This window comes from Zonotrichia leucophrys, chromosome 2 (genome assembly GCF_028769735.1).
Source record: "Zonotrichia leucophrys gambelii isolate GWCS_2022_RI chromosome 2, RI_Zleu_2.0, whole genome shotgun sequence".
NCBI lineage: Eukaryota > Metazoa > Chordata > Aves > Passeriformes > Passerellidae > Zonotrichia > Zonotrichia leucophrys.
The window spans coordinates 58,854,107-58,875,056 of record NC_088171.1 but is presented as its reverse complement, the minus strand read 5'-3'; the positions used below and the strand labels follow the sequence as shown (position 1 = coordinate 58,875,056).

General features: G+C 39.1%; 1 protein-coding gene across 4 annotated transcripts in view; it reads right to left on the bottom strand.

The window, feature by feature from the left end:
- The window catches only part of COL15A1 (collagen type XV alpha 1 chain), a 122,016-nt gene that overhangs the window by 65,084 nt on the left and 35,982 nt on the right, over window positions 1-20,950 (bottom strand). For all 4 annotated transcript variants that reach the window (XM_064705109.1, XM_064705110.1, XM_064705113.1 and 1 more), the window contains exons 3-10: window positions 15,477-16,024; window positions 11,845-11,919; window positions 11,331-11,423; window positions 8,839-8,965; window positions 7,451-7,569; window positions 4,646-4,774; window positions 4,037-4,063; window positions 1,605-1,667 (exon numbers count right to left, since the gene is read on the bottom strand). In XM_064705109.1, coding sequence (XP_064561179.1) covers window positions 1,605-1,667; window positions 4,037-4,063; window positions 4,646-4,774; window positions 7,451-7,569; window positions 8,839-8,965; window positions 11,331-11,423; window positions 11,845-11,919; window positions 15,477-16,024 — 1,181 coding nt within the window. The remainder of the gene's footprint in view (window positions 1-1,604; window positions 1,668-4,036; window positions 4,064-4,645; window positions 4,775-7,450; window positions 7,570-8,838; window positions 8,966-11,330; window positions 11,424-11,844; window positions 11,920-15,476; window positions 16,025-20,950) is intronic.

Here is a 20,950-nt window from a genome sequence, read left to right as displayed (position 1 = left end):
TAAAATAGTTAAAAGTTGTAATGCCAAAGGAGAGAGGGAGAGGAGGGGCTCCACCCCCCCTTCCCAGCAGATGATCTCAAGGACCACAGGAAAGAAGCTGAAGATACAGTTGCTAAAAATGACCAAGAACCTGGTTGAGTCCCAGAAAATGCTAATTATAAGGGATTTATTGCCTTGATATGTAGATGCAGTGATATGTTAGTCTTGGCTTACATTGTTCTGGCTTGGTGCGCATGTGTAACCCTAAAGTGAATTAAAGGACAAAGAGGAAGAGGTCTTCATCAGTGACGACCCCCAAAGACTTGTGTGACCACCAAACCGAGTGGTGGTGCATGCATGATAAGGGTGGTAATGAGGGCGGAGATAGAGATATGATGAACTGAAAATGGGAGGAGATGGTATTGACACATGACATATAAGGGGTGATTTTCACTTAGAAGCTTGTACGTGAGGTGGCAAGGGTCCCAGAACTTTGCCCTCCGTACCCTGTGGTTATCTTTTGCTTATGTGCTATTATTGGAACCAAATTATCCCTTATTTATATATTTTCTAAACTGTTCAATTAAAATTGCTGCTGCCTTAAATATTGTTTGGTTTTTTTTGATGGGATAATTGGGTAAACATAACACCAGCCTGTCTTTCCTGGAGGGCCTGTATCCATACACTGTAGCACTCCTGTTGTGAGTGATCCCACCATATCTGTGGAACCTCTGAGAGGTGGTAGCCCTATGACTGTGCATGGACTTGTAAGTCCTCCTGTTTGTCTCCCACACTGCCTGGTTTTGTGAACACGTACCTGAGACAGGTCCCAGAGGAAAGCAAGAGTGTCTCCATCATGATGTACCTGAGATGCTCCCTGACTGCCCCACATGCTTTCACTTCTCTACAGTTTATGAGAACACTCTGCTCAACAAATTTCTATTACAGCTATACATAGAGATGGGGAGTTGCCATGCAATCTCATTACCTGATTCCTGTACTGGAGAGTAATTTTACCTTTTAAATTATTCTGGATCATTTCAAACTAATCTGAATAGATGGGATTTATAAGGGTCATGTTTGTGAATTTATGAAGCCTGTATTGTTTTGTTAAACAGATGAAAGGAATTAATAATTTGACACTTGGACTTACTATCTGTATGTCAATTTTGTGTACAACACGTACTTTAATAATAGATTAATCCAGTACATCTCACTTCATCTCAGAAGAGATACAAGCTGTTACTTCAGATGGTTTAAGTTTCAATTACGTTCATTTCCTAAGGGTAATATGATTATACCGCCTCTGTTAAATCACTTACCCAGTAGAGTAAGTTGCCCAGAGCAGTTATATACAACAATTGACTTTTCTTTATTAAGTGTTCAATACATCTTCCTTATCTCTTCTGTGAAAGCCCAACTTTTTCTACTGCTGAAGTTTATTCACATCCTTGAAAAATACTTATTCTGGTGTGGTGCCATCCAGCCATTCATGAATAAACAGTCGATGTTTAAATTCTTTCTGTGATTCCATATTTTATGCCTCTCTCAGACTGTACCAAATTAATACATATCTAAGAATAAATTGTATCTGATTGATTGTTGGGGATTAACAGGACACATACCTTTTCACCTTTTTGGCCTGCTTTTCCTTTCTGTCCTGGCAACCTCTCAAGTCCATTTTTGCCCTAAAAGGAAATAATTTTCTTTAATTAGACATTTTCTTTCATGTAGGTTGAACAGGCTGTACACTTAGCAGTAGAGGCTGGATTTAATGGTGCTAGGTTCTTTCTAACTCTTGGTTTGTACAGTGGAAGGAAGTTAAGAGATTTGGCATAGAATGCCCCTGGCAGTACCCAAAAAATGATCCTACTCTTCCCACAGAGAAGAGAAGCCTATTTGGGGGATGCTGATGGAAACACCTGCAGGCTGTATTTGGATTTGACAGAGTGCCAACAGGCCTGCCACAGCTCTGATGGCAAGGATCTTTAAAACTGTAATATTGGTTACACACTACTACCAGCTGCTTCTCTGAGTGCACAAAATCATACCATTAACTTAAGCCTGCTCCCTCCATCTACTAAAACTTTTTACTTTAACCAACTTGAATTTATTCAACTTCTACAAACTAGTATCCTTCCTGAAGATGCCTCTGACTGGCAATGTGATATGCTAGATAGCATTTCACCCCATTTTCCATTCTAAACTTCACCAGTCAAATTAATTCCAAATTACTCTTTACATCTTCATATCACCTCCATGCAATATGTATAGAGGCTCATTCATTGGCTAGAAGGAACTCCACCAGCTTTAAAGTCAGTGCTCTTATAAAATGGGGCTGGTTATGAATTCAGTTAGGACACTCAAGACAATATTCAGAAGGGAAATAAATAATTTTCCCACTATTTTGGCATTTTGGGAATCAGAACAGCTGTGGTTATGGACTCTACTGGACAGGTTTTAGGACTGTCCTAATTTTAAAAATGGGTTATATAAAGTCATTAGGGAGAAAAATGTATCTCTAAGACTGAAGGATTTTTTTTCCTATGATGATTTTTCCTAGTAGAGAAACTGGTAGCAGGTTCATAGAAAAGCTATGCATTAGCTATGCATTACATTGCTGACATAACTGTACAATACACTAATTTCATTGATGAGTGAAGCCCCGTCAAACCAAAAGTAAAGTTGCATGGGTATATGTAAGACTGGAAACCAGATGCACATGGACAAAAGTGCAACTACAAAAATGTAGGACACTGTCACAAAATGTCTATAATAGAAATTGGGATTGTGTTCGCAAGGAGAAGACAATTGGTTTTGAAGCATTTGAATTACATTTGAAGAATTTTCTCTAAGACATACTGGTTTAATAGAATTTTCTTTGAAGATATGCTGCATGAAAGTAGTCAGACTTCTGTTAATACATAAAATATAAACTTCTTGTCCAAAAACACCCTAGTGGCACAAAACCTGAGTTTTGGCTAAATGTTTGCAAACCTGGCTATATTTCTTTAAGCATACCAGTGTTTGAAGGCAGCATTCAGGAAGGAGCACAATAATGCACCCCATGAATGACCACTGAATTATTTTTTTTAATATCTTAAACCACACCAGTTGCATTTGAGGTTCAATTGCAGGGGGCAGGAAGGGTCAGGAAGCTCCTGGCACTGGCACTGGTTAGAATAGAAAAGAGGAGCCGGCATGGAATGGTGACAGCCTCTGGGTGATAAGATCCTGGAGAGGGAAGGATACACAAAGTGGCAGTGACAAACAAATGAGAAAGGAGACAAAGAAGCCAGGCAGCAGAGCATCAGTGGAGGACATATACAGAACAGCAGATGCGACATGCACGGAATGTGACAGCTACAGGTTTGTTTTTGTGTGTTTTGCTGGGCAATACCTCACACAGAGGATGCATGTGCAGGCTATCAGCAACTGGTGGTGGACTGACCCAGGGCTAGGAGTTGTCTGGAAAAGCTGGAAAGGAACACCCCAGGAAGATGACAGCAAATGTGACAGAGAAGGGTAAAGTAGAGGAACTCAGAGAAAGGAAAGCAGGAATGATGAATAGATGATGCAGTTGAATTACTGAGCAAGATTAAAGGGGTGAGAGGTACATTTCAATTAACTCAAAAGTACTCTCAATTAACTACAAAGTTAATTGCAGCTGAAGTTAGGACCAGGCAACATGGAAGCATGTGTCTATGGAGGGTCAATGAAGCAGCCCTCTAGAAAGGGTCTGGCTATGTCCCCTTTTTGAAATTCTCCTCTGCAAAAAAAAGCCAGCCTCACCAGAGCTGAATTCCTGGTACAGCTGCTTATGCAATGCCATGCCTCTTACTTTCTTTGCAAGTGGGAAATCATAAATTTCTCTTAGAAACCTGAATTTTGCTCTCTTAACAACCTGAGGGTGTCAGTTATGGCACCAGAACTGTCTTCTAAAGAGGGGAGATGAAGAAAACACTTTGCTGCTTAAGCCTCAATGTAGCAGAGCCTCATAAAAAATGCTGTGTTTTTATTCATTCAGTTAACCAAAATATGTATAAAAAATACTTACGGGTGACCCATTTTTACCAGGAATGCCCTAAAATAGAAAATCTTTGTTAGAAAGATAAATAAAACACTGTAATATAGAAGTAACAAAAGGTAAAAGCAAATAATTAAATTGCAATGTGCCATGAAGTGACAAAATGACAAACCAGAACTGTATCAAGCACAGTGCAATGTTTTGCACCTCTCTTTAATCTCATGCATCTTGTCCTGATGGTTCACAAGGATATGAAGTGTGAAACATCCTGGATATAGAGAAGCCACTGAAGGAGGCCTGTGAGTTCTCCACCTTTGTCCGCACTCAGACATGACAGCTGGGAGGGTGCTGCAGTACTGCCCAAGGAGTTGGTGGAATTGCTACTCTGAGAACTTTTCTGTGTCAGCACAGCAGCTGTTGGCCTTTGCTTTCTGATGGCTGCCACCAGGCCCCTGCCCCTGGCAAGTGTGCAGTGCAGGCAGGAGCCTCCTGAGCTGCTGGGCTGAAACCCATCTCACGGAAGTGTAACTGGTGACAGTGTGCAAGGCTGTGCAGTTCCAGCTTTCCATGCATGTGTGATGGATCACTATTACCCTTTCTAAAATACGTGTTCTCTTTTAACAGAGAGAAAATACTCACAGACTGACCAAGCTGCCCAAGTTTCCCTGGAGATCCAGGAGGTCCTTGATCTTTATTTTCCACATCTTCTATTCCTGACCCTCCTAGAGACTCTGTGGACCCGTCCTCTACTTCCTGACCTTTCTGGCCCTGAGTAATTAAAATGTGAAATATGAAAAATGTGTTGTATTACTTTCCCCATTTCTCTCTCTAGCCACCCCTCTGCCCCTTCCCTTTCTCCTCCAAGCCTTGGTTTGTTCTATGCAGCGACAACCTGACAGGCATCATACAAACTGTATATTCCATTCAACAAAGGCAATCCATGTTGAAGATCATTCATGCACCTAAAAATAAATTGCTCTCTGAGCTGGTTACCTAGATGCAAATGACCATGATCTAATTTCATATCCATATAAATCTGCATAGTCTAAGTCAATAGTGTAGGTTTGAAAAAATACAGTTTTCACATACTCAGTCTGCCAGGGAAAAAGTTGCAAGAGTTAAGATAGACATGTTTTGGAGTGTTTTAGCCAACTTCCCCAAGATCCACGACTCTAACAAAGGAGGGTTACATGTTGGTTAAAAAGTGGCAGAAGATGAAACAAAGAGTGAAAATGAACAACAGAAAGACTAAAATATTCCTAAACATTAGTATTAGGTGAAGAGAAAGTAATAACAACAAAAGGAATAATTCAAATATTCCAGGAACAAAACAAAACCTTCCAGGAATGAAGCTTGGACATTAATACATATTTAAATGAAAAACAAGTATACAGAACAAAACACGTTAAGTCAGTGTTGTTTTGAAAGAAACACTAGAATTTACTCACATTTTAAAACACCAGTGAAATATTTTGAGTTCCATTAGCAGCTAATGAAACTAGGAGGGATGAAATATAATAAATCTCAAAGCATTTTAAAGTTAACAGGATGATAGCTTTCAGTGAAGGAATTGTAAGATAATTTTTTAAAAGACCTTTCTGAGTTTTGCCAAAAGGAAAGGTCCCAAACACCAGGATTTTTTTTAATCTGGACTAATTACAGAATTATTTTCCATCTGGAAAAAAAAAGAGAATCTGTTTGGTTAAACTGTGGGTAGGGATCATAGCCTGAATGAGACAACAGGATTCATGATTCAGTATTAGAGTACTGAAGGAGGTAGCAGATGGTACGGCAGGACCCCTCTCAATCATCTTCTGAAGATCTTGAGAGTCTGGGCAGGTTCCTGTTGACTGGAACATAATCACTGTTATTCCAGTCTACAAAAAGGGTGTAAGGGAAGATGCAGAACTACAGATCTGTCTGCCAAAACTCAGGCTAGATCAAGGAGAAGATTATACTGAGTACCACTGAAAAGCATTTAAAGAACACTGCACTTATCAAGAACACTCAGCCTGGGTTCACAAAGCAAAATCCTGTTTAACTACTTTACTTTCTTTCTGTGGTGAAGTCACCCACATGAAGGATGAAGAGACAGAGGTGGATGTAATTTCCCTAGGTTTTTGTAAAGTTTTTGATGCTGTCCATCACACCATCCTTTGGGGCAGATTTTCGAGCTGTGGGATGAGTGAGCTCATGGTGCACTGGGTGAAGATCTGGCTGAAGGACAGAGCTTAAGAATTGCGGTGAACAGCGCTACACCTGGCTGGTGACTGGTCACCAGTGGTGTTCCTTGGGGCTCCATTCTAGGGCTGGTTCTGTTCAATATATTTCTTGGGGATCTGGATGCAGAAATTGAATGCATCATGAGCAAGTTTGCTGATGATTCCAAACTGGGAGGTGCTGGTGGCACTCCTGAAGGACAGGAGGCCTTGCAAAGGGAGAGATTGGAGCATTGAGCAGTGATTAATAGCATGAAACAAAGCAAAAGCTGAGAGAGAAGTGGCAGTAACAACTCTTTAAAGTTATTATTTTCGAAATGATTTGTCATTATTATAATATATAATCCTCTTGGGTATCTGTGTAATGAAAAATATGTAGAAATTGAAATAAAGTTAAGGAAATCTTATAAAGATCAGTAAGTAGCAAAACTACTTGTCACAACAGATTTAAGCTTAATGTGGCACAATTCCTAAATCAAGACTGATTTTTTATTTAAGAAAAATGGCCCAAAATGAAAAAAAAAAGATGGTAATAGTTCATCTGATATTTGGTTTATTTATTTATATAAACTAATACTAGAATTGCTGCTTTAAAAATATGAGAATGCAGGCATGAAAATGTTAGAGGAATTATATTTGGAAGCTCTCCAACAAACACCAAATCTTCTTTATGTCAGCTCCAATGGATGATCCTTAGCTTAATGTCTCACCACTTGCTATATTTTACTGCAGTAAACACAGGAACACAAGAAGACCCTGCAAGGAGCAGCCTTAAACACTTGAACTAAACAAACACGATGTGGAAATTTTATTCTAAATTTCTGTAATTTACGACACCGCGTGTTTACTGGCAAAAAGAAGCTGTCATGACTGTAGTTTCAAATAATAAAAAGAATGAACTTTTGGTGTGTGAGTCTCAAGGCCAGAGGAAGGAAAGGTCATTATTTATTTTCTGCTTAGAAAAATCTGTGTTGGCTGCTGAAATACGAACGTTAATCAATAAAAAATGTACAGCCAGATGATTATTTTGAAACATACCAACAAATAGGGCAAGTATTCCAGTAGCTCACAGGATTGCAAGTGGGTGATCTATGTAATTCTAATTTGTAGAACCACACAGCATTCAGGTTACACACTGCCTTACAAATGCTATATGTTTCAAAGCCCAGATTTTTATGCTCTTGGGACTAAAAGATTAGGCATGTGATCCACCTGTTATACAGACCTCCTCTCTGCTTACTCCTGGCAAAACACCAGCACCAGAGCCATCTTCTTCTCTTAACATTTTCTGTGTGACAGTGCTAGACTCATTGTTGTCTTGTCCAGTTTCCATGACAGCTAAATCTAAATAAAACAATCACTTATTAATGAGAGAGCAAAACAAAACCTGCTCAAACAGATGCTACTAGTTTTATGAAAAAAGGAATTATTCAAATTATGAAAAAAATACATTCCAAAGATTAATATTAGTCATTTTACAACTCTGAAAATTTTAAAAGAAAAGAAAAAAAAGAAAAAGGTGAGAGTAAAATTACAAAATATGTCTATTTTAATGTCCAGAACTGTATTGCATCATCATGTTTTCCTCAAGCTCTAGTCTAATGGTTGCCTATTTTTCATCCATGTAACACAAAAAAAAGAGAGTTAATTACAACAGGTACTATCTGAACTATGTGTGGAGTTAAAATAGCAACATTGTCTTTGGCCTTATTAATATATTTAGATTTTTTTTTTTGTTTTCTAGGAGTGTCCTGAAGTTGTCCTAGCTGTGGAGAACAGGATTCCTCACTGCATTATGCCTTGCTGTCATTGCTTTGCTGCCTACTCTTGCACCCAAAACACCCCACTGGTGCATTAGGCACATTCACATCCTTTGGAGGAAATAGAAGTAGTAAATAGTTGTTTATTCCTTGGCAGGATTCAGTTTTACTGAAAGACTGTGCTTTACTGTACCAAGTCATCAAATAAATATCCATCTTAGATCCCTTTTAAAGGTGCCATGTGGTTTTAGAGCCAGCAGGACGGTTTGCAGAGGTAGGACTCAAGGGGTGCCATGCTTCTCACCAACCTGAGCAGAATGAAGATGAATTTTCTCCTTTCATTCCCTTTGCCTAACACTTGCATTTTTTTTTTTTTAGTAGATTGTCCCAGCAGCTCCTCAGGTCAGTTTCTTAGTTTTATCCAACTAATGTTTTTTTAAGATTTTAAAATATTAACTACAATTCTGTAACTGAAACTTCCACACTATAGAAGGGTAAATCCATTCTCTGCATGTTTAACAATGAGTCTGGGATAAACCCCTATATGGAGGGAGAAGTTAGAGATGTTTTGAACAGTGATTGTAGTTGCTACCACTTACCTTTGCTGCTGTTAATAAATTGCAATTTATCAGACTGCACTTTGAAAGACCAAATGTTTGATGTGCCAGTTCTTTTCTAGCACACAGGATGTCCAAAACCATAGGATTTTTCTTTCCTGGCAGTGCTCAAAATATGACAGTGGCTTTCCATACACAGGGAAATGACAGACTCAAAACCAGAGAATGTAAATGACCCTACCCACCCCCCCCCCCCCCCCCCCCAAAAAAAAAGGCCCCAAAACTTGAAGCAGTGCCTTGTTCTTTAAATTTAGCTGCCTCTGAGGTTTCTTCTGGTCTGTGATTTCCAGAGAAATCATTCTCTTCCAAATAAGCCAGTATGGTTGGGGGGGCTTCCACTGGCTCAGCCAACGAATCTTCAGGCTAAAAAAAAAAATCCCAAAGAATGGTTTAGAGTAAAGGCTTATCACATGTTTTAAAGGGAGAATCACTAGATTACCTTCCTTAAAGCACAGTAATCATAACTACCATATCTGTGAAGCAAACCATAATTCTGACAAAAAATAGTGCAGTACCTTTGGACTCCATTCCTCCAAAGCAAGGGATATACACTCGAGAACCCACAGAGAGGGAGAAAATCACAAGCAATATACATTTGTCAGAGACTGTATTTTGAGGTAGGACCTTTGGCTTGATTCATTCCAGTTTGGCTTGGTGTTGCTTTGCCTGCTAAAGTGTCTTTATTTCAACCCATGAGTTTTCTGACTTCTCTTCCAATTCTTTCTCCTCCCATTGGTGGAGCAATGAGGAAATGGCTGTATGGTGCTTAGTGGCCAGCTGGGATTGAATCACATCTTTCATAAGGAGGAATAAAAGCCAAAAATTCTACTACTGCTGTGTGTAATTTTGAATAGTGTGGTAATTATGAAGATTCTTAAACAGAAGCTAAAAACAATAGCTAAAAGAATTTATATTTTTCTGGATAGAGAAGCTAGACATATTTTCTGAATGAGCTATAGTTTTATCCAAATGAGAAAAAGTCAAGGCACAGTAAGATTTCCTGGATTAAATTTTGTGGTGTGACGTAAAATGCAGAGGAGTCATCAAGCACTGGGGTGATTTTGCTGCCATTTGGAAAAACCCTACCTGGCTGCAAAAATTCAGGAAAAGTAAACTGCAAATCCTGCATCCAGTGAGGAATTACCCATGTAGCAGTACCAGCTGGGGCCAGCTGCCTGTCTTTTGATCACTTGGAGAATGATGAGAGAGGAAGGACTGCCTCAAGAAGGCTCCGAACTATCTTATCAACATGTAGAAGATCTTCATAAGAGGGAGTAAAGAAGACAGAAGCGGATCCTTTTCTGTAGCCAGTGAAGGGAAAAGAGACAATGGACACACATTGAAATACAAGAAATTGAGGCTATGTGTCAGAAAAAGACATCCATTGAAACAGGGAGGATGTGGAGTCTCCATTCTTGAAGAAATTCAGAAACCAACTGGCACTGAACAACCTGCTTACTGAGCAAGCTGCTGTATTTGGCTCTGCTTTGAAAAGGGAATTGGACAGGGCAATTTTCAAAAGTCCCTTTTAAACTCAACTAATCTGTGACTCTGTGCAAAGCACAAGGCAGGCCAAAATGAATTTGGTGAGCTATATGTAAAAGGCAAAAAAGTAATAAAATTTTATTTAAACACATCAGGAGCAGGAGACTGGGTCAATACTTAATAAAGTTAGAAAAAGGGTGATCAGAGAATTTGAAGTCTATAATAGAAAATAAGGTTTTCTTCCATTCATGACCCTGGAAGAGCTAAAATTCCTGCAGAAAAATATTCTTAGGAAATTCAGCAGTGAATATGACTAAAGTGGAAGTCTTTGTATGAAAACGGTTGGAAACACAGTAAGTGAATGACAGGACATCACGACCAAAAAGTGTTTGCCCATGGGTTCTGTAAGATTCAATAGTGAAATAGCTGAAGCGTGTACAATGTCAGACAAACATGAGCATAGTTTCTGTGAAGACATTTCTCAGAAAACAACTGATTTTCTCTAAAGGAACCAATGAGAACTTATATTTAAAAAAAAAAAAGAGTGTTTGACACAAGAAGCATGGAAAGCTTCATTGTGAGGAATGGACTAGAATATTTAAGCCTTAATGAAACAAAGGCCTTAAGCCTTTGTACCTTAATATTTAAGGTACAAAAAGTGGGGCAGACACAATGTGTTGGAAATCGCTAAAAATGGTAAGAAACGGCTGTTTACTCTGTTATCCAGTCAATTAACTACCAAATGAGAGTGACAGTCAGCATGTTCAGAAGGGCAAGAAAAAGATGCAGGTCCTTCACAAATCTTGTCATTAAATTAGCTAAGGAATTATGCAGCAGGAATCAGAGGGTGGTAAGATTCTCATGTGTTAAAAAAGTCCCAAACAACAGAGCAAGAAATTCAAAGATGAATAGCTCAGCTGAGTTCTACTAACCACATATAGTCTTGGCACAAGCATTTCCTGAGATAAAAACTAGTGCAGAGTGAGAGTGTTCCCAGGAAGTGTCATATGTATTTTCCCAATCTTGTATTACACTCTTCCCAAGATCTGGTTGCTGATTATTATCAAATATACGAGATCTTTTATCTGGCACTGTGCCATCATTCTCATGGATGGGTGCACATTGTTCTGTAGGAGCCTTGGAAGTTGCCAATTATGAAAGCCATTCATCAAATCCAGATCCCACCCTTTAAAAGAGTAATATTAAACCAGAGTTTTAAAGTAGATAAGTCAAATAAATTTACCCTTATGGGAAGATGAGAAGGTGCCAGAGCTTCTTGTGCCTCAGAACTGTCATGTTCTTGAATGCTGCCATTGCCACTGCTGTCCCCTGAAGCCTGTGCAAAAGCAAATTATTGGGAAAAAGTTCATAAAAGTCAGGGAAAAAAGCATGATCTCCAAGGAATTGGCTATTTAAATGCAGAAAAAATGCTCCTTTTTTTGGCTGGTGAAGCCTCAGTGTCATCACGATGTTAACTTATTTCAGTACTTATAGCCTTCCATGAAAATGACCCTTCAGAAAAATAAAAGCCACAGTTCATTTCCTGAAAGTTCTTTTGGACAAAACAAAATGATACTTTTTGAAAAAATAGGTTTGGGGGTTGTACAGGAAACAAAATCCACCCCTCAGATCGTTTTAAGTATGATACAATGTTTCCAAGAAAAAAAAAATCCATATTTAGTGTTATGAAAGATGTCAAATGGAAATTTACTTTGAAATCTCTGAGGTGCTGAGGTAGTGCTTATAAGAATACTTACATAAGGGTCATCATCTTCACAATGATCTTCAGTAGTCCTTGGATCAGATTTGATTGTCAGATGTTGAATTGAACCCTACATGGAACACCAAAAACATTTCAAGGAAGTAATATTTTAAGTAGCATTTGTGAAGGGGAGTGAGGGTGGAAGGGTGGGAATTATATAAAGCAACAAAATTCTCCAAATTCTGCTCTGATTTACTTGGAAAATGGTCTAAAGTATAAAATTTCATTACAGTAATCCAAATTTAAGATATAAATATGTTCACAAATTTTTCTTTTGCAAAATGTCGAGCAAACGGAAGCTGCCGGAATATGACTGTCATGTCCCAATGACACTGTGGTCACCACACTGCATTGTTAGTGCCCCAGCTGAAGAATCTAGTCCTGGATTATGTCACACATGCTGTAAAAAACTCTGCTTTTTTAGGTAAGAAGTGCTCTGGAGCTCCAGAAGTGGGATGTGAAACCCCTAAAAATTGAGACAAAGGATGGAAAAGGAATACCAATAAGTGACGAAGTGAGTTAGGAAGAAACCAAGTAAAACCTTTCCAGAATGGAAATAAAGGAGATGGATTTTCTGATAATAAATGTTTCTTTTTTCAGAGTCACCAACTGTACTTCTCTGACATGCTGAAGGAGCAGTAACAATTTCATTTAAAACATTGAACTATTGTTTCTGCAAAGACTCACAGTGCTTTAAGAAATGTGGGGGATGTTTCCTTACTACAAGATTTCACATGATGCACAATAGGGCACAAAGATAGATATTCAAGTTGAGAACTTGTTTCTGTATAACACACAACCTAGAATGTTTTAGAAAAGAATAAAATTTTTGATTCTATCTTTAAAAATCCTCTAATTTATCTGCCTTTGAAGATTGTGAAACTCATGTGCTTGGTGCCTCCTGAGTTTGCTGGACTTCTGCAGCAATAGCTCTGTAATCTCAATATCCCATTTCTCTCAAAACTTAATGGGCACCTCAGATATTGAACGATGTCAGACTGACTGAACAGTTCACTGAAAAATCATATGTGAAAGGAGGCACAACCAATTAAGCAGTCTTTTGAAAGTGATATTTTTTTTTTCACAGTACAAGTGAATCACATTTGGAGAACACATTTTTCTCCTCTTGCTCTGATCTGTGGCCCTGGATGATAAAGTAAAATGGAAAGCTCTAATGTTTCCCAAGTGTTACTGCTAGCCGATTCCTCCAACTAGGAAAATCATGGACCAGTCTGCATGAGAGAGGTAGTAGGTATGTGATATTTACTCCCTCTCTGGGTCTTATAGCTGCTGCTGCCTTCCCTGTGAAAACAGGTTTGCAGCATCTGGCATCATCACTGATTCAGCTATACTTGGCTGTTGTCTGGTTTCTACTTTTCTTTACAAGCATCAGGGCTAGATTTTCCTTTGGTTTCAATAAAACTGATGATAGTTATGTCCTTTTGTGTCTGACAAGCACAGCCTTAGACACATGAATTCCCATTAGCCAGAGGAAACCAACATCTGACATCTATTCATTTGCACAATCTGCTATGATTTGTTTCTGTTTCAGGCAATTAATGTAAACAGTTCTTGGCATAGAAACAGAGTTTGAGTGAGGTTCAAGCATTCAGTTTTTCTACTCAAAAGCAGTTGTGACATATGATGCAAGAAGAAATAAAGGCATGGGAACCTAGACTACAAGTCACAATTAGTGCTAATGAAGCACTCAGAGTATTGGCTGAAATTTATGTACTCAATATAGCATACAGAACAGCCTGTTTCCATGGAAATGCATTACAGTGTTATCCACCATGCATTTCTGTCATCATATTTACAGATTTATTGGTGATCATCTCAGCAAGGGATCACCACATGTGTTTTCCAGGTGGGATAATGTCCTGGGTTGAAAGATGTGGGTGGGGGTGTGAATTCTATTGCCATCTGTTAGAGGTGGGGCAGTTATCTTCTGTTAATTGGGCAATTTTTCTTTATCTCTTCCACAAAACAATCCTGCCTCTGGGGAGATACCTTCTGTTATTGGGCCATTGAATCTCACAGCAAGACTGATAAAATGACATCATCCTATTGTGAGATGCTCCACCCAGGGGGAGGAGCCAGGCACTCCTACCAGGATATAATCTGAGATTTGAAACACCAGAGCTGACTCTGGTGTTCCACTCTGTTCTCCACGGGGTTCCCAGAGGAAGACCAGGCCCATTTATATCACCACTGGATCGTCAGAGGAAGACTACACCCTTCTACAGGATCCCTGCTCCAACAGAACCACATTTGTCACTCCAGGAGGACCGCAGCCACCATTTCAATAGGGCTGCTACCAACACCCTGACCCACAGGATGTCATGTCATATTCTGACTCTGTTTATGTTGTTTTGTATTGCCAGCTTGTTTATTTTATTTTTTATTTTCTTCCCTAATGAAGAGCTGTTATTCCTGCTCCCATGTCTTTGCCTGAGAGCCCCTTAATTTCAAAATTATAACAATTGGAGGGGCTTTACATTTTTCATTTCAGGGGAAGCTCCTGCCTTCCTTAGCAGACACCTGTCTTTTGCAAACCAAGACAGATATCAAAGTGGTTTCCTTTTCTTGAATGTTTCTGAATCCTAATTAGTGGTCAGGCATTCACAATACTGCAGTCCTCCTATTTGCCTAAGAAAGGTAGCACCAACATGCAGTTTTCCTACATATAGCTTTCCACCCTTTATTTTCTGATAATCCATATAGTTCTGTGATTCTAGATGCTTAGACTAGTCAGACAAATGATAAAAGTACATTAAACTTGCTGCTTATCAGGTGGAGTTCACAACCTGCCAATACGCCTGAATTTTGGAAAGAACACCTTTATTCCCTAAAGAAAAGGATTCACTCTGTTTTTGTGCTGCTGCTTGACAAATTTAGAGGAGATATTAATTTCACAAAACACAGTACAAGTTCTGAAGTATAGGAAATACAAAAATAGGACAGACCAAGTGTCACATTTTCTTTCCATTTGACGGAATTGATCTCAGACATAGTGTCTGCTCTCAGTGGCTGAGAATTGCAGTCAGGATGCAGCAGAAAGGATGCTTGCACTCAATCTAAGAAGGCTTGGGAGCCTTGTAGTAAAGGTTTTGGCGCATTCTATTTCCTAAAGCACCTGATATGCTTCAAACAACAAATAAATTTTAAAAATACACCCTTATCTTCCAACTATCTTTCCCTTTGATAACATCATTCTCCTTCTGATGTTGAATATAAATACCTAACTAATAACAATTTAAATCATTGGCTTAATAGGAAAGTATTCCCAAAAATTAACAAAATTAATTCTCTGATATCTGCCCTTCTTAGATAGGCTATAAAAATTATGTGACATATTTACTTTCACATAAATTTTTATAGCCTCTATTCAAACTGAAGATTTGGCTTAATATCTGGACTATTAATAAAATTCTGAGGCTCTCAGAACATTTGTATATTAAATCAGAAGTTATATAACTTCACTGTCCAAACCCTAGCTAGCTATGGAAAATACAAGCTGTATGATTTGACCCTTACTTGGGATATAACCACATCAAGCAGGACTTCTTCGGTAGGGAGTACATGCATTAAACACTGAGGCATGTGGATTTATGAGACAGCACTTACTGTGAACTTTTCCAGTCCTGTGGCTCCTGCATTACCAACAAATATGCCAGAGCCAGATTCAAATACCAAGGTTCGAGCAGGCCTTTGAAACTGAAGCCTCTGATACTCTTCACAGTCCATGAACAAAGCAATATAATTTCCCTCCACAGTCACTGTAAATTTGTTCCACCTGTTAGTCATCAATGGCACTTTAAAGGAAGCAGCTTCTCGGGAGATATGGGATCCAGGCTCTGTGTAGTACATGATTATTCTCTGAGTGCTGTCATCAACTGGGGAAATCCTCAGTCCTAGGTAGATTGTCTTCTGGAAGGCATCTGTTATTGCAAAGAGCACTCCTCCACGATCACTGTTTGGTTTCACGGTAGCCACAATAGCAAAGTCGCTGTAGAAAGGCGATGGTATGATAGCGCTGGTCAGCCGGCCGATGTTGGAATCCGGACCAAAGCTGTAAGCTGGGAACCCTCCGTAGCCCGTCACAAAGTAGACAGAAGGAGGAAGAGGGACTCCTATTAACTCTGTGAGGTCAAGGTGTCCTTTCGAGCCTCGTTCTGTACACGAGAAAAAAGTGTTATTTGTCCTTGAGGTGCATAGCCCATTTGATTCACATGATTTAAGAAAGGCCTGAAAAACTGAAATGCAGTGCTCTTCTACCAGGGACATACTTCTGGTACTTCAGGCCACAGTCTAGGTAGTGCTTAAACACATCTAGTGTATGTACACATGTCATTATTTGTCCTTTGACTAATAGAGATTACTCATATGCTAAAGGAAGGCACATATAAACGTTTGGTGAAATTGAATGGCAACAAGTATTTCCAGCAACACGTATTTACTTCAGCTGTCCATAAACTGTAAAAAAATGCTGAATGTGCTTGCATAGTGAATTCAGTTGAAAACGAGCAACATTTGATTTCTTAAATATATCGAGATCCCTTTTTTCTCAAAAAACCAGCAATATTTCTCTACAAACAGCATGACACAGTTTCACAAAACAGGATAAAATTTGCAGTGGGTTTGTTTATTCCTTGCAGTTACCTATGTCTACAACAGAGGTTAGATTTTATTTATGCCCTATTTCCACATTTACCTCCTAAATTGCACTGCATATATAACAAATACTATTCAGCAACGAAAACTCAGTTTTGTAAGGAGAGTATTTACACTTTAGCAAAAAGGCAGAATTATGTATCTGTGCCAAACATGCCCAGAGAGACAACTCCCACCAGGTAATGAAAAAGCAATGACAATAGCTAAATATTTGTGCCCAATTTTAACTAGAAATTTGGGGAGGCACAGTCTAGCAACATATCAGAAACACAACAACCAATTTTCTTCTTCTAAGAAGTAAAAGCAAGCAAGAAAATAAAACATTTTTAATCATAATGACTAATTCAGATCTGAATCTATACAGAAATCCTCTTTCAATTTTTAAATTTACTCAGTTACCTGTGACTATAACAGCTATATAGGCTGAATGAATCCAAATAATGGATCATTAATGGAAAAGGTGTGAGAGTCCATCTGAACACCACAAGCAAAATGAACTGAAAAGCTGCTTAAAATACCTTATTAAAATCAGGCAAAACAAAAGAATCTTACTCTTTTCTCTGTAAACTGGCAAGCTGGTTCTAATGAAAAGCTAGACAGTTTATTCGGCTGCAATGTATTTCTGTTATTCATTGTTCATATGCAGTACCAGCCTAGAATATGCATGGCAAAGTGTCTTCCATTGTACTAGTGGCTTTGCAAAGAAATTGTCAAGTGTTCTTCCTGTGCCAAAGATGCTATAGCACAGTTGAAATAAATCCTAATCTATCTTATTCTCTGTACTTTATAATCATAGAATCAAAAAAGTTGGAAAAGACCTCCCAGATCATTGAGTCCAAATGTTAACCCAGCCCCACCATGTTCCCCACTAAACCATGTCCACAACTGCCACATCCACACACCTTTTGAACACTTCCAAGGGGAGCTCATTAACTGAAAATAAAAGGCTGATGTGCTTCATACAGAAACAATTGCCCTGAAATATTTTTGAAATTATAAATGTTTTGTTTAGAAAAACTAGCTCCTCATCCAGAAACCAAATCCCTTTGGCACTTTTAAATGCTTTGCCAGATAGATTTTTTTCCCCCCCTTCCCAACAGCTTAAGTGGATATACTTATTTTCTGGCCAAACACAGCTAACAATATTTTGATTGTGAGTCTAATATTGGGTCATGTTTCCTATTCACACATACAAGCACATAAAGAAACCTGCACTACAAACAAAATACATAAGCCATTACACAAGGGTAAGAAGGTAAGGAAAATAGTGATCTTGAGAGATAATATAGGACCTGTACACTGATTCCAAAGCTACATCCAAAGAGTCATGGTAAAGTGACTAAGAAAGGAGATGGGCAATAGCTAAGATGTTCAGCAATCAGGCTTGGACAGCAGGATGCATCCTAGGAGAGAAATCAATAAATACAACTGTAGTTTTCACATTTCCCATTCGCAAGGGAAGTTCTAGTGATTGGAAAGGAACCATTCATTCTCCCCACACAATATGCAGAACTGCAGTCTTGTTGCAGTTTCCCAGTCACTCACCCAACAGTAACAGACAGAGCCCCAAACACGAGCTCTTTTAGCCTCTGAGACAAACAAAATGTGTTTGCAAAAGGTGGCAGCAAAGACAGCAAAGAGTCAGGATTTTCATTTGAGTAAAATACGTCAGAAGGCCCAGGAAGAGTCTGCACTTCAGTTGAGGTTGGGGTAGAAGCTTGTACCTGTCCACTGCAGAAAATCAAAATGGAACAAAAGTGTCCAGGCAAATTCCATACTTACAGCTCATACCCAGCTCTTAATGGATTTATGAGGACCTAGAGACACAGTTAAAAGCAGAATTCAGACCTACAGCCACAGGTTTTCAATTATATATGACAAAATAATGTGTCCCTAATGCTCCATTTATTAATGTTAGAATAAAACTACTCACTTATTCCCTTACATAAATAGGTAAATGACATGCTATTTTAATTACCTGTAGGCCAGCAGAGGAATATGTTGCATCAGAATAGTTTTGTTTCAAACACTACTAAGGCATTGGATACTGGGGAGCATCCAAAATTCATCTAATTTATATCCATGCTTCCTAGACCTGGGGGACTGGAAGTTATAGTACAGAAGCAGCTTTAACATAAGCTATATTTTAGCTCAACAAGCATAACCCCATAAATTGGGCTGGTACTTTTATAATTTAGAACTATGAGCTGTACTTTTAATTTGTTACTATTTTATAGTGTATGTCATAGTTTGAATTGTTATGGAATTTGCTGATAGCTAGCCATTTCCACTGAGTAGCTTCAGGGACCGTTTGAAAAGCACCAATGTGTAGTAAAAGTCATCCGGTAAGTCAGTATATGGAGTGTTTCATGACTGCAGACTACAATAGTAGGGGTTAAGTCGTTGGGGTTTTTTTTCTTTTATTCCAATTTTTGGATGTAATTACTTTGGCAGGGTGGAATTTCAAAGCTGTGGGATCTAAAATGCTTTTTCACTGCTTACAAGGGATTAAGTAGAGGAAAGAAAAAAACCCCACTTGCTTGGACCCTGTTACATTTGTTTTAGATGTTGGGGCACAAACACAATATTTATATATTATAAAAGGGAATGGAGGCAGAGAAAGGTCCACACTCATATAATTTAATTGTAACACTGTGACTTTTTGGTTAGAAGCCTCCTTTCAGATGCAGTTTCTGGCACCCACAGCACTGCCTCTGGACTGTGCACATGTGTTATGTCATCCTGGTTGCCTCCTCCTCATATTTTCCCTCATGGAGCAGGGTAGCCCCAGTGCTAGGCCTGATGCAAAACCCTTGGATGATCAAGCTGCATAATGGAATCATAGAATTCTTTGGGTTGGAAAGGACCTTCAAAGTCAAGTATTTCCAGCCCCTCTGCCATGGGCACAGGCACCTGGACCAGGATGTTCAGAGCCCCATCTAACCTGACCTTGAACACTTCCAGGGATGAGGCACCCAAGGCTTCTCTGGGCAACCTGTGCCACTGCCTCACCACCCTTCTAAGTAGGGAATATCTTCCTAACGTCTAACCTAAACCTGTCCTTCAGTTCATGTGTCTGACCACTACATGCCCTTGGGAAAGTCCCTCTCCAGCTCTCTTGTAGGCCCCTTTAGGTACTGGAACTTGCTATAAAGTTTCCTGAAAGCTTTCTCTTCTCCAGAGAAGATGCTATCAGGATGCTACATTAAAAGCTACTCTAGGAATCCAGCTACTAGAATAAAGAATTTTCTTACAAATAGTAATTTAAAACATTCATGGATATTCATGGGGAGTAGGGTATTTGTATATCTTGTCTTCAAGAGCTCATATAAAACTTGGAATACACAGTCCCTGTTTCTAGCTGGTACAGCACACTTCAACACAACTTAACTTCAAAGGTGGTATAAAGCACACTGCTGCACAGACTTTGGGAAACTACTGCAACAGAGTCAAAGGCTACAGGGTTACAGATAAGGACACTGTCAGTCCACTTTTATCCACGGTTTCACCACTAGGAAATAGAAGAAGAGTTCAAAGGCAAGGCCCTCACCTCTGACACAGACAGAATTACCCATCTCAGCCTAATTTTGAAATATGCAGTTTCCATGTTCCAAGTGTGAAAAAAAAGGAGTATTGACAAGTCCTTTGAGCAAAAGAACATGATTGGCAGTGGTATGGTCAGATCAACCCAAATCACACTGCTGCAAGACAAACACACTGCTTTTGTCTTCCTCACTGTGAGAAGATGCTCGAGCTGAACTATCTCAACTACATGAATACAAAGACTGAAATTACAGATGTTTGTCGTATTTGGCCCCAACCACTTACACTTTAGCAGTAATATTCATTCAACTGATATTTTAAGGATTGTCCCATTTAGGTTTTCTGTTATGTTTTTAGCTAGAAATGCCTGTTTAAAATTATTCAGGTATATCAGCTGGCACATTTAGCCCAATTCTGCTCCAGGTTAATGAACCATGATGGGTACATAAGGGTCAGAATAACATGCTCTAGCTACTGCTATTTGCTAAATATAAGAAGTTAACCACCCTGTGCCAAGACTATGACAGCTGGTTTTAACTCACTCCAGGGAGGGCTTGGGGGGCTCCACACAGATGGGAGTGGGATGGATGCTGGCTTTCGAATAAAAAATTTATTATTTTCCCTTTGTTTCTAGCTTAACTTCACCTTGTGTTTCCCCTTGTTCCTCTTCAGACATTTTTATTTGAGCTGCCCCTGGCCCATGCCTGTAGAACTCCATTCACTCCATGGTCGTTGACTCTCATCCCGTGTAAGAACAGCTCATTCCACTGCTGTCCACTGCTGCATGAGCCTTGCTGGCAGCTCCTCTCCATGTTCTTTTAATGACATGAGTTAAAAGCAGTATTCTACTGAGGCTTTCATAACCAAACCAGGCTCAGAGCAGC